Raw genomic sequence first — 15,112 nt, forward strand, 5'->3', positions numbered from 1 at the left:
CCTTGCAGTGATCCATATATATATTTATAGATATCTATATATATCTTGTATGTATAGAGATATATATATTGATAGATAGATAGATAGATATATGTATATATTGTATGTATATGTTGAAAGACTTAGTTTATTCTCTTATCACATTGTACTCACTCAAGTAGATGTTTGACTGCCACCTCAAACAATTGTGAAATTAAGATCACGTGTTGTCGTGTCAATAAGAAATGAATTGGCTAGGAGTGAATAAATGTATTTTCATCTTAGACAATATTTGACTTATTTTACATTTTGTTGTACTATCAAGATGTGTATCGATCAAGAATGTGTTAGAATTATGTTTTAAAGGTGATTCTGAAATAGATGTATTTAAGTAAAAAAGGAAAATAATAAGAAGATAAAAAGTTATTTATTGGAAATATAAATAAAAAAAACAATATGCTTACATCATCATATATTATTTTTATTTATTGGTTTAGTACATGATATGATTCATCACATTGTTCAAAATAAAAATTAACATATATGATGCTTTTAATTCTTGAGTACTATGAGTTAGAATTGTACTTAACACATTGAGTTTATGTTGAAAACTCTTTAAGTTGCTATAAGTCGTAAAAAGATTTAAAAAAAAATGTTTGAAAGAAGAAATAGTGTTTACCATAGACGGAACATCAATAAAGTAAGATATGATAATTTAACATTAATTTTAATTTTAGTATTTTATTGCTCTATTTTTGTTGTTAAATTTAAAGATAATAGTTAAAATTTATTGTCACAATATAACCATCAGTTCCTATCATGGTAATTTCAAGCCCGCGGGACGAATCGCAGAATGCACTAAAATACTAGTACACATAATATACAAGCATATACTTGTTATTCTTAAAATTATTAGAATAAATCATAAGTCTCATAAAGCCAACAACATATTTAATATAATTGCTAGAAAATATTATTAGAATTATTATTATTATTATTTTATTGATTATATACATAACCTTTAAATATGATTAACATGTCAAATTTGCATAGATTCGAATCTATTTAAACATATTAAAATATTGCTTGTTGGAATGTTCATTTTCCATAGTGCTTATCATAAATGATAGTACTTATTTCGTAACAGAAATGATTGTGCTTTGATTTTCACATAAGATATCAAGCATATTTTTTCTTCAATTAAAAATAAAAACTAAACCAGTTTAAAATAGCAGTTAAAAGTAAGGAAAATATATGAGACATGACGCTAGTAATTTGATTCTACTAAAATGCATTGTTGTTTCTATTTCCTGTTGAAAGTGTTCACAGCAGACCAATTTTTTAGGGATTCCTACAGATTTCAACACGTAATTTAACTGAGAAATTTCAGAAGCAATCAGTTCAAAAAGAGTTTGACGTACTCTATAAAAAGAATGAACAAAACACGAGTAATGTAAAACATACCATAATGATCACAGTGATATGCTAACAGCAGCCCGACATCCAGGATCAGTTTTCCAAGAGCTTTAAAAGCTGCAAAAATATGAAAGCAGGAAAAACTTTCTTCATATTCAGTACTGAAATAAGTTGAAAGGTAACTCTCCTAGAAAACACATTAGTTCATTTAAAGGGGTTTTAACAGCTTTGCTTCTAATAATTTGGCATCTAGATTCTATTTGATTATATACCACATGTGAACCTCCTACATGACGACCATGAGTAACACACTGCCAGGCAGCTCATCCATGTATATCTAGGCATCAACGATTTTAATCATGACAGCATCAAAAAACAATTCATGTGGTTTCCATCTCAATGATTTTTGAGATATTTTGAGCTATGAAATTGCTTATTTCCACAATGAGCAGGATATTCAAAACGAATTCTCACACTGTAATACAAAATGCTTCATTTAGGTATCTCTAGATTGCTATTTTGAGAAAACATACAGTTGTGGTAAGACAACTGAATCATGCTTCATTTGCACAAGTGAGACAGTATGACATGGTCATAATTTAAGGTGGTTGTTTTGGATCATTTTTCTTTTTTTTTTCCTAGTTTTATATTGTTATGTTTAAGTTTTGATTTGAAATAACACTTGATTAATAAGTTCAAAATAAATCAGCATATATAAAATAATATTCCGATTGTTTTGAATGTTATTAAAATAAGTTAAATTGTTTTTAAAAACAATAATAAAATCATACAAGAAATATACTAAATAAACATATGTTTAAAAAAAATTTGTTAGTGGCGGGGAGTGGGGAAAGAAAAAATTAGGAAAAGGATGGGAGGGGTCCAGGTAAATGAATAGTGGGGAGAGAAAAATGAATCAAGTAGTCGAGAAACCAAACAGAGGGGAGAGAAGTGAGTTGGGAAATGAAAGAATTACTTCGTTCTATAAATTGAAGAGTAGGGAGACAGGCGAGATCATGAGAGCGAATTACCTAGAGAGTCCAATGGCTGTTAGTGCTTCCCCATGCTTTGATCAATTGAGGCCGGTGTTAGTGGCTGGCGACGAAATCTTTGTCAAGCGGAGGAGGATGTGGCGTCGGTACCGTGCAGATGAACAGGAAGCAGGATGAAGAAGGCTCGTGTGAATCATTGCATCAAGAGGCCTGATGCAGTTTTGCATGAGGGCTCCAATCAGGTTCTGTCACATGTATAGACAGACCCACCCAAGTATTAAATTGGGGGTCTGTTTGTACACATGACAGACACTGATTGGAGTCCTGATGCAAAACTACATCAGGACTGACTCCTGATGCAATAATTTTCCATGAGAGAGAGCTCAAGAGAAACCCTGCAGTGATCCAATTCTCGCATAAGGGTTCTTCGCATGGTGTATGGCTAGGTAAGGGTTGTTAAATTGATATTAAAACTTAATAATAATAATAATAATAATAATAATAATAATAATAATACTAGTAATAGTAATAGTAAGATGTTTATTAGAAAATTTAGCGAAATTTCATAAAGTAAATATTTAAATAATCATAAATTAATATTTTATTAAAATAATAAACTAATTAATTTTTTTATCATGTTTAAGCATTCCATTAAAGAAAAAAATTAACGTCAAGAGCAAACGGACTATCTACCAACAAAGTGAATACTCTTATTATCAAATTATAGTATCATTTTAATATATCTTCTAAACTAGTTTTATGGGTTGTTAAATATGCTTGATTAATGCAATTGATTGTTCTATCATTAAACTTTATCGGCCATTTCAATGCAAATGCTTATAATCTTATAAAATGAAATAATTTATGCATTATAGTATTATATATTGAGTGATATGAAATTATGAATAACATGATTTGCATAAATTGTTTGTATGTGCATGACTTATTATGATAGAATCACCTTTTGATGGTACTAGCGGGAGAATACTAATGTACTCGTGCACGTAAATGAAAAAGAATATTGATATTGAAATATCTTTATTAGTACAAACTTTTATACAGTGCTCTTGTAATTGTTGTATAGAAATAAAATGATATTGATATATTATTGATATAATAAGACTCTTTGAAAATAATCAAATATTTATATTAATTAATTAAAAATTTTAACTGACATACATATATTACTTCATTCTCACTTGTATTACCGTAGTTTATAGTAAGAGTATTCACTGGATTGTTTAGTTCATTGTTATTTTAAACTAACTTTTAATATTAATTAAGTGATTAACAGATGAACGATATTGATATATTATTGATATAATAAGACTCTTTGAAAATAATCAAATATTTATATTAATTAATTAAAAATTTTAACTGACATACATATATTACTTCATTCTCACTTGTATTACCGTAGTTTATAGTAAGAGTATTCACTGGATTGTTTAGTTCATTGTTATTTTAAACTAACTTTTCATATTTATTAAGTGATTAAAAGATGAACATTTATAGAAGACGTAGAAAAAAAAAAGTAATGGGGTAATTTTAAATATATATGTTGTTTTAATTTAACTCGATTAGTGACTTTCATTTTCTTAATTACTAATATATATATACATTCAGACACAGTGATACACTCAAAATTATAGAAGAAGAGAACTAGATAAAAAATTAAGAAGTATAGCCTACTATAAATGTGAATTTGAATGTCCTAACCCAAATGATGGCGGTGATGACTCAACCGATTCAAGAGTCCAGATCGTAACCTACCGGGAGTGATATAGTCGTCGTGGATAAGTACCTGAAGATATTTCAAGATCTGTATCCCTATTTATTCGATGAAACTGAGACCTGATATAAGCAAAGAACAGACAAATAAAGATAGAGAAGATACTAGATAACATGGCTTGTCCGGATGAAAGATGAGTATTGTTGACGACGTTTGTACTGGATGGAGAAGCCGAAAGATGGTGGTGTGGGCAGCGTCAGGAAAACTTAGGGACATACCAAACATGATGGTTGGTTGAGAGGAATTCGTGGAACTATTTAGAGAATAATTTGTACTCCTATCCGCTCGAAAACAGATGCAAGGCAAGTTCATAAGGTTGAGGCAAGAAGAGAATATTGTTATGTAGTACTAAGCATAATTTATTGTACTATCCAGGTATGCGCCATAGTTGATGGCTACTGCAGAAAAAAAGCGTTACAGATTCCTTTTGGGATTAAAATATTCAATCAAACAGTCTTTATTATCTTTAGGGATCGATGAATACTCAGTATTAGTGGAACAAGCTAGAAGAGTGAAAATCGACTATCAACTTACTCAAAAGCTTAAGAAGATGCACAAGAGAAAGAGCGTTTAAGAAAAAGAATACCATCTAGATCAATCAGAGGTTCAAACGAGAAGTCTAAGAAAGATTTGAGTAGAATTACCAGAGGTACAACTCAAGGTACTAGAGTCGCTTATGACAAAAATGCGAAAGACAATATAAATGTGAATGTTTAATGGGCTCTAACACTTGATATTGGTGTCGTCAGTCCAGACATATAGCAAGATATTATCCATCTCTTGGTTCGAAGAGCACTGAATATCAAAAAATTATGTAGAGCTCTTTCACACAAGACTACAGGTGGGTAGAGAAAGATATAGTCTATAGCTTCAGCTCCGACCTAAGGACAACCAAGAAAACCTGTTCGATCGCGAGTGTATTCCCTTATTCATAGTGAACCTAAAGAACCACTGTTACTGATGGTGATGAGGTATGATAAGTTGGTGTTTTCTTATATATAGAGTATTTTCCTAACATGCTTTCTTATTTCAGTATTGTTATCCAAAGCATAGTGGAGAACCCTGAATTATGGAGGTATACATTGGAGTCTAAAGGACTTCATTTGAGTAGAACTAAAACTGAATATATGGAATGTAATTTAGTAGTACTAGCTCTAGTGACAGAGTTGTAACTATGGGTGATTAAATCATTAAAAGGTGTGAGCTTTTTAGATATATCGAGTGTATTGTTCAAAATGATGGTGATATAGGTGGGGATAGTATTAGTGAAATTCAAGTTGGTTGGAATGCATCGGGTCTATTGTTTGATAGAAAAGTATCGCTTAGACTAAAAGGAAAATTTTATAAATAATGATGAGACCTGCTGCTCTATGGCGCAGAATGTTGACCTTTAAAAGAGAAGCATAAAACAAATTTAAGTGTGGCTGAGATGAGAATGCTTAGGTAGTTTAGTGACTATACACTTAGAAACAAATCTTAGAGACAAATCGCGAAATGAAAATATCTGTGATAGGGTTGGTGTAGCTCCGGTGGCGGACAAGATTAGAAAGAGTCATCTTAAATGATTTGGTCACAATAAACGTTGACCATCTGCTAATCTGATTAAGAGTGTAGATGTTTTAGATTTGACTTATGATAAGAAAGATAGAGGTAGACCTAAAAATACTTGGGACCTAAAAATACTTGGGCCTAAAAATACTTGGGCATGTTATATAAAAAATGATCTTAAATTATTAGAATTAAATGAAAATATGACACTAAAAAAGATAAATTATTTCTTATTTGCACATACATTAAGCATATCGTGTGCATATTTATCAGAAACTAAGTCGTGCTTGCTCCATCCAAATATCCTGGTGACATAGAAGATTGAATTTAGAAATATGGGACTTACAATCCAGATTGATTTTTAGTAAAATTAAATTTTTATGCATATGTAAGATGCATAAATGTAACAATTAAAATTAAATTGCTAGATATATAAATATCTAAGAACTGAGTGGGGTATGTATGTAAATCTTTCTAACAATAATAACAAAGATTGCAGCCTCCTTTCCCGAGTCCCGGCGCTGGTGTGAAAGGTTATAGAGGGATAGGGCGAAGCGTGAGAGATAGCAAGTGAAATGAAGCTTGAAAGAGCGAGAAACAAGTAGGTAGTCAGGAGAGAGACGAACCGCAAGAGAGGAAAAAAATTTGCGTACGTCAAGGGGTATGCATCTCTGCGTACATAATAGTGTACACGGGAGTTATACAGGGATTACAAGAGGGTTATAACCCGTTGTACCTCCCGTGTAACTCTCGTATAACCTCCCGTGTAACCCGCGTTTTTTTTTTATCCATTGAAATTACAAGGTTACAGCAAGGTTACACGGGAGTTACACGAGAGATTATAAGGGAGTTACACGGGAGGTACAACGGGTTATAACCCTTTTGTAATCCCCGTATAACTCCCGTGTACACTATTATGTACGCAGAGATACGTACCCCTTGACGTACGCAAATTTTTTCCGCGAGAGAGAGGGAAAGATCATGAGAGACGGAGGGAGCCGAGACAAATTAAGGAAGATCATGTTGTTTGACAATTTGTTCGAGACCGAGCCAGCTTAAGAGTTCGGGTTTTTTTTTTTCCTCTCTCTTAATTTAAGAATAAAAATTTAGAAGTTATGCACAAATATATTACAAATTATTTCAAAGCTTTGGATGACAAAGCATAAGGTTTAGCAAAAAAATGTACAAATTGCAAAATTAGGGATGACTGGCAGGTTCAATCAAGGACTTCTAAGTCCTAAGATTTACAGATATGTAAATTGATACATTAAAATCAATAGATAATTATTAAATTTAATTTAGGTAAAACTATATGCTTTTATGTTACAAGATTTAATTAAAGAGTTAATGAACTTTATAATTTCAATAGAATTTAGAAGATTTATGAATATTTCAAGATAATTATTTAATAAGTATAGTTTATATACTTGAATACTGTTAAATAATGGATCATATTAAAGGGAATCTAAATTTTATGTTGTGTTTGATATAAATTTGAAAAGTTAAATGCTTAATGACAGTAAACATTAAATTAGATATTAAGTTAGGGAATTTGAAGATTTATTATAGTTTATATACATAAAGAAAGGTACAAAAAATTTACTAACCATGAGCTATATTATTTAAGGAAGGTAGCCTAGTATAAAATAATAAATTGTCATAAAAAATGATATACAATTAAATTAACATAACAAAAAATGCATATAATTAAGCATAAATTTTAGAAATCAATCAATATAAATGTTTTATAAATAATTATGTATTTTATTATAACTATTAAAATAAAAGAGGCATGGATAAATAATTAAGTGACAACATAAATCTATAGATATTAAGGTGGCTGAGTATAATCTTACAATAATTTATAATACTTATCTAATTTGATGTACTAGCTGGCATAATCTCGTTATACACACAAATTAGATAACATTTATGATACTTATTGTAATTGGCAAATGATTAAAAAAATGTTCCCTTGTACTAACCCAAATGTCTTCATATTATTATTTTGTATAAAATGCGTTTTATTATAATCATATATATTGACAGCTTTAAAAATATATATGACTAGATGAATAAAAATAATATACAAACAAAATACTTGTGCATAATAACTATTGAAGTTCACCACCTTATAATAGTTGGGGACACTTGATCCCACACAAAATTATTACATGTTCTCAAGTTGAAAAAGGATATGAACAAGAATGTGCCTGAGTATGAATTTTAAGATTCCTCCTGTGATGGATTTATTTTATTGAAAAATAAGATTTATTGTTGTATTATAAGCTTTTTAATAAATATCATATTATTAAATGATAATGAATAATTTAGAAAAATTAAATGTTTTAAACTCTCGTTAAAATGAGCTGTTAGTGCTCACTTATGATGACTTGCACATGTACTCTTTCTATTTTGTAATGCTACCATGGTATAGGATTATAATTAACCACTGGCTCTAATAATAGCTATTTATTTTCAAGAAAAATTCCTTTTGTTTAGATGGTTAAAAAAACAGAAGCAATTTATGATAGTTATGAAAAAACTATTTATTGAAGAGTATCTTATTTTAGTTGTTTTGATTTTAAATGTATAAGACTAAATAAAATTATTTTTTCAATTAGAATGAACAAAATTTTATAGTTTAGTGGCTCTTTAAGGCTTTGGAAAATATGATTATTGGACTATTTATAATAGAAAGAGAATAAAATTAAATTATTATTACATTGTTTGTTCTTATCTTGATATTATAAGGCTTTGGTCAGGTCATGAATAAAGTGGTAGTAGAGCCGAGTTAGCCTTAGAAATAATATATAGTCATGATAAAAGAGTCATCAAGGCAATTAATGAATTATTATAAAAAATTAGAAGACTTGATGGATATATAAAATGTAATGAGTGTTACTTAATTTATAATGCTAATATTCCAAGCCTATGGACTTTGATTAGACTAATATTAAGGAGAATTCCACAAACGTTAGAATAAGGAAATCACCCACTGTAGAAGTATGAGAATCTCTTAACCCACATTAGCCATTTTCTAGCTTCAATTTGCCCCTTGGTGTCAGGTACGATTGGTGATCCCATATCAATGAAATATTTTCAAATGCTTAAACATTGTAGCTCCCCCACTTCTACTCAAATGGGATTGGGAATTCTAAATCAACTATCATTGATGTCATTATTAGTTGTTTGTGAGAAAAGTTTTACGGAAAAATTTGATTGTACTATCACTATTTGAATTTGATGCAATTTTAAGAATGGATTAGCTATCTTTCCACTTAATAAATGTCATTTTCCCTAGACATGTAGAATTTAATTTCTTTGAGATCTTGGTTTGTTATCATTGATAATAACCACTTTGATAGCTTCTAAATTTTTAAACCATAGATATCAAAGTTTTGTTACTCAAATAAAATATGCAACAAAAATGTGAAAGAGTTGAAGGATATACTAGTAGTGGAAAAATACTCAAAAAGTCTTCTTAGATGATTTGCTTGAATTATTACTAATAGGAGAGATAGATTTTACTATTAATTTATTACCAAGCACAAAACCCCTGGATAGAGCACCACATTTGATGACAAATAAGGAATTGCAAAAGTTAAAGAGTCGGTTGTATAAATTTTTGGAAAAGGCTCTAAAATACCTAATTCATAGCCATGGTGAGCTCTGATAGTTTGTAAGGAAAAATAATAGAAGTTTTAGAATTTTTATTGATATAATAATTGAATAAGCTCACCACAAAAAAAAAAAAAAACATCACAAGGATTGAAAATCTTTTCTATCATCTTGAAGAAGCTTCAATTTTCTCTGAGGTTGACCAACAATTAAGATATCACCAATTACGTATTAAAGTAAAAGATATAGCTATAAAAATAATTAAAATGAGATATGCTTACTATGAATTTGTATTAATAATGCATTGTACTAGCAAACTAAAATTTAAATTAGTCTAGACATTTTAGGTTAAACGTAAAAAGTCGGATTTGATGGTTCTTGAACAAATTATACCTTACTGAAATATTATACTACAAGAATCCATCTTTTGATCACAGAGTAGAAACAAATAAGTTGCACTAAATATATTAAATTAAGTATTCCACGACATGAAAAGAAAAGTCAAAACTAACATTGACTGTTAAAAAACCTTAACACGATCTTTTTCGTGATACTAAGTATAAAGTTCATAATTGAAGTTCTTGTAGATGCAATTAGGTGAAAAATTTGTTAACATAATTCACAATTCATAGATTATGCCTTTATCATCTGCAATTATAAGAATATATATACACAAGTGATTCTCACAAACCTGATTCAAGATCAGGCAAAGCATGAGTAGGCCATATATTTGGTCGGCAGTAGTGTGGATACCTACAAAAATATACTTCTTATGTAAATGGAAACGGTCATATAATCATAATTTCACAACTACGAACTAAAAAACCTGATGTAAAATAATTAATTACAACGTAAAAAAGCTACAATCATAACAAGTTCTTAAAAAAAAAAATTTAATGATAAAATAGTCTAATACAATGTTTATTTGCGCAAGTAGTCTCTAAATTTTGGTCTAATATTGATATGTAAGTATGTTTTTATGCTTGAAGAATGTGCCTATTGAAAATAGAGAATTTATTTGAAAACATGAGACACAAAGTTGCACAGTAAGACGGAAGCATTGACAGCAACCTGAAATAACTATATTTAGGTTCCCGTTACACTTGGAACAACATTTTTTTTGGTAACACTACCAAAATATTTTTCTTTGTTCCTTCTGACCATGTCAACTTTGGTAAACAAATTTTCTTTCTGATCACACATTCTTCAAGCTCATTGCCACTTTAGTGTTCCTCTTTTATCCTTCGTATAATACCCAAACATCTCAATCAATAATCCAGTAGCTTGTCTTAGTAGATACTCACCTTAAATTTACTTAGAGATTGCTCGGTTAGTTGAAAAAGGAATGCAGTGTAATTGGAATGTAGAGTATTTGAAAATATTTGGAGTTATTTGGTTCAATATAAAATAAATACAAGGTCTACATTTTTGTTTGTGATTGGCAATAGGAGGCGATGGCAGAAGCTGCTTGAAATGGCAGCAGCAATGAGTGCAGTATAGAGCGAGCAGGCAGCAGTGCTGCGGGCAGAAAGAGGCAATTTACATTGTATTTGAAAATCACACAAATTTAATAAATTTGAAAAACAACAATTTTGAACTACATGGTGAATTCCAAAGTCACCAAAATTTTGCATTAAATTCCATTTTCATCAAGCCAAATACTAAAATTTTAAAACACCTATTTTTTGTTTACTTTACACCAGAAAGTATATATATATAGCTATATATATAGTTATATTCCTCAGTTTTGTTTACTTTACACCAGAAAGTATATATATATACCTATATATATAGTTATATTCCTCACTCATAACTTATACAATTTACCAAATTCTTCCTCGTGCTTCCCTTGGCCTTCAAGTTATGATTTGTAAAATGAACTACTTCCAGAACATTATGCAAAAATGATGTGACTTTCCAGATAAAAGAAAGAAAACCAGCATTATTCAACAATAAGAGATCAGGAGAAGACAGCTGCTCTTTTCATAGGTAACCAAATAAAGCCTTAACTTCTAAAACAATATCAACGGGAAACTTTACTTGAAGCATGCTGGTCCGTTTCACATAGAAGAAAAATGAAATTAAAATAATAGCACGAGCTATGACAAATAAATTTCTTGAGTCGCTTGCAGATTCTACGGTGCACCAAAAATGTATAAAATTAATATTAATAATAAACAACTATCACGTCCTTCAATGTCTGCAGTAGAAGTGTAATACTAAGGACAATTAATATTAATAATAAACAACTATCACGTCCTTCCATGTCTGCAGTAGAAGTGTAATACTAAGGACCAAGTTAAAGAAAGGTCATTATGGTATCACTGAAATGTCTTCTCAATGATACCATGCCTTAGTACCTTCCATATGAGATAAATATTGAACAGTAAGTGATAATCATTCAGCGACATCAGAAAAAACTAAAAAAATTGTGTAATTGCTTCAGACATGACTATTTAATTTTACAATCAAGGAATAGTGGGTGTAAATGAAGAAATTCCAGGTGCTACTTCACATTTTAAGGCAACAGCTGAACGTGTAAAAAGAAAGGCATGCAACTGAACATACCGCTGTATGAGGGAACTATCAGTCGTGGGCACATCTAAAACAGGATTGGCATAAAAAGATCCTTTATATGTATCTGAATTATGGCACAACAAAAAAGGACTAATAGTATCAGCAACATCAAAGTAAAAATTTGATGATGTAAACCAATGTTATAACACAAAATTTATATAATCATTCAAATAAAATTACAGCGAATAAAAAAATTAATATTAATGTAGAACATGCACAGAAACGGAACAAATAACAAAGCTGGATTTAAAAAGTCAAAATAAATTGTTTGCATGACAATAATAATGATGAAATTGAATTAATTCCCTTAGTTTTTATCATAGTTTACAATTCGAACTCCCTTTCATTTATCATATAGTTTCCACAGTTGCATGTCATACTTTTTTCATATATGAATATAACAGATGCATATCAGGAAAATTGAAAGGTTTGTAAAATGATGTATATCAATGATGAAACAATCATGTGGATGCAGTGACAAATAAAATTTATGGAAGCTCATAACAGTAACACTTACCAAATTTACCAGATTCAAGTTTCTCCTTTCCATGGCTCCATCCAAAATTATACCTGAGAAACAAATAAAAAACATGATGCTCTACTCTAAGCTTGTCCTGAAAAAACAATCAAGGCATAACTATAGTGTTGCTTTGTTAAGCTAAGCAAGCTAAAAGTTATAAGAAGAAGATGCTCAAAGTCATAAATCAAGAGAAGGGAAACAAGTAGGACCTACATACATTTGTTTGATCAAGAATAAACTGAATAAAACGAAAGTAGAACTTCAAGCAATACTGCTGTTGATAGGTTGAGGTTCCATATAAGAGGTTGTAAATGAAAGAAAAGCTTACTTTCTACTGAGGTTTGATAGAGCATTATAGGTCGTTTCATATAGAAACTTATATACAAAAAGCATGATAAGACTACAAAGTAAAAATAAAAAATATCTAGAAACAAGACCAAACAACATGCACTGTCGAATTGATATCCTCATTTCTTTCTGTTTCTTTTATCATTACTTCATATTCTTAAATCTGTGATTGTGTCCATATCAGTCAATCCATACCTGCTATCAGGATCTTCAAGCTGATTTCTAACATTATTTGGCAGGCTTGCTATTCTGCAGAAAGCGTATTTTTTTATATTATATATGACTATCGCTGCAAGACTTAAAACATCTAAAGAAGATATGAGTTGTATGCCTGGGTGATAGATTTAAGAGAGTTTGGCGTAAATCAGAGAATTCAGGGACCTGCAGTTCAAAATAAAAGGTAATTAAAAACTAGTTATCAAAATCAAATTAACGGCATGAGTTTACAGAGCACGCAATCAATACGATAAGGATGAAACAAATTCAAATGCAACGTAATTGAATTCCAAACAAATTCAATACGATGGAATATTCGCATTATGAAAAATTTTTAATTTCTTACGAGATTGACAACTGAGAAAATAGCACCCTTGAAAACCCCTAAAAATTCGAAGTATAGTCTTCTTGAGTCCGATCATACGGACACTGCAAAAGTATAAAGGACAAAAAACAACTTAGCGAATTCACGACGTACTTCTGATATTGATATGATCCCCAATCCATTTGGTCCAAACCCTTCTTCGATCTTTAATGACAAATCCCGGCACTCGTCCTGCTTTATCGCAGAGCTCGCATGTTTAGAAAGCTAAAAAGTAAATCACAAATGAATAAATGAGCACGCATGCCGTTCAATTAATAGATGAGAGGACCTTGAGTTCCGAGTACGAGATGGAAACTGTCCTCTCTGTTCGAACGGGGCTTTCGGCCTCCACGGACCTCTTCTGGCATGACACGCTGCGGCAATTGAGTCGCCCGCCGGCAAGCGGGGAAGACGACGATCGCGCAGACGCGGGGTTGAGGCCCAGGCTTATAGAGAAGGTTTTGTAGGCAAAGACGGCAGTCATCGCTCTCCCTCTGGAATCAAAAATTGAAAGCAGGTTACCTCTTTATTTTGGCGGTTCTTTGATTGCGTTACGCGATAGGAAACGAATTTAATTGGCGACAGATGAAGACGCGCGAGAATTGGATCGCTGATAATATTCTAACGTTACGATTTTTATTTGAAAATTGAGTTGCAAAAATTCATGGCTTTTAATTGAGAGTCTTCTGGGGCTGCTCTAGCTTATTAAAAGGTTTATCCGTAGTAATTGTGCCAACAAACTGATGCACAGAAGCGGTTGCTAGGAAGTTGAGTATTTATTTATTTTTTGTATTTTACAATAGTTTAGCTACAGTTATTTATCATAAATGATATTTTTTACCCGATAGTAGCGTTTTGTTTATAATATTTATCATAAATGATATTTTTTACCCGATAGTAGTGTTTTGTTTATAACAGAATCTGTAACTTATTAATAGGTTGTTGCGCAACATCTACCTCAAAAAGCTGTTGCGGTTAGATTGTTTGTTTATTAATTATTATTTGTTTATTGCTGTTTGAAAACAGTTGCAGCACAGCTGTTTTTGGATAAATGATCATTCTATCAATGTGTAACAATGTTGTTTGTAACAGAATTGTCATAACAATATATTTTATACTTTATAAGTAAAAATTACTACATAACACTGAAAAAAATAAGATATACATCTATTAATACGATGATGTTATTTTTAAAATAGTATTTACTAATACGATAATATTATTTTTAAAATAGAGACGACATATCACGAGTCAGACCATCTTCTAGGAATGCTATCAATTTCTGATCACTGTCGGCGATGAATATGTTATCTTATCTGCTCATCAGAAGAAGTCACACTTCTCTGTAATTATTTGCGGGCATCTATAGAACCGTCTCCCATAGGTATGTGTCTAACGTGACATTAGTAAAGAAGTTTAAAGTTCACAGTGACATAACAATCCTCGAGAGGTATCAAAAACCCTCAAGCACATATTTCCTGAATGTTTTAAAAGATTATTCATTAGTCATAATAGAAATATAAACTTTTTTTAGAAATAATTAATTAAGTTGGTGTGAGGTCTCAAAGAACTTAGTATACCAACCAACGAATCTATCACTATAAGAAAGCTGCAGATCTTGTCAAAAAGGGTTCTTGATTGTCTTTAACTCACGTTATATCAAGCTCGTGTGTGTCGCATATGCATATTACCAAAAAAGACAATCAAAAGAAGCTCAGAAATCGTATTGCTAAAAAAAG

The 15,112-nt window shown here is 30.7% G+C and overlaps 1 protein-coding gene across 1 annotated transcript in view; it reads right to left on the reverse strand.

Annotated features, from left to right (window-relative positions):
• Positions 1–14,016, reverse strand: part of LOC110033304 — a 46,803-nt gene extending 32,787 nt beyond the window's left edge. Inside the window, exons 1-8 of the mRNA XM_020737229.1 lie at positions 13,663–14,016; positions 13,488–13,565; positions 13,125–13,174; positions 12,989–13,042; positions 12,443–12,495; positions 11,917–11,989; positions 10,040–10,101; positions 1,444–1,512 (exon numbers count right to left, since the gene is read on the reverse strand). Of these exons, the coding sequence (XP_020592888.1) occupies positions 1,444–1,512; positions 10,040–10,101; positions 11,917–11,989; positions 12,443–12,495; positions 12,989–13,042; positions 13,125–13,174; positions 13,488–13,565; positions 13,663–13,857 (634 nt within the window). The 5' untranslated portion in view covers positions 13,858–14,016. The remainder of the gene's footprint in view (positions 1–1,443; positions 1,513–10,039; positions 10,102–11,916; positions 11,990–12,442; positions 12,496–12,988; positions 13,043–13,124; positions 13,175–13,487; positions 13,566–13,662) is intronic.
• Positions 14,017–15,112: the final 1,096 nt, after the last annotated feature.

This window comes from Phalaenopsis equestris, unplaced genomic scaffold (assembly GCF_001263595.1).
Source record: "Phalaenopsis equestris unplaced genomic scaffold, ASM126359v1 Scaffold001130, whole genome shotgun sequence".
Classification (NCBI taxonomy): Eukaryota; Viridiplantae; Streptophyta; class Magnoliopsida; order Asparagales; family Orchidaceae; genus Phalaenopsis; species Phalaenopsis equestris.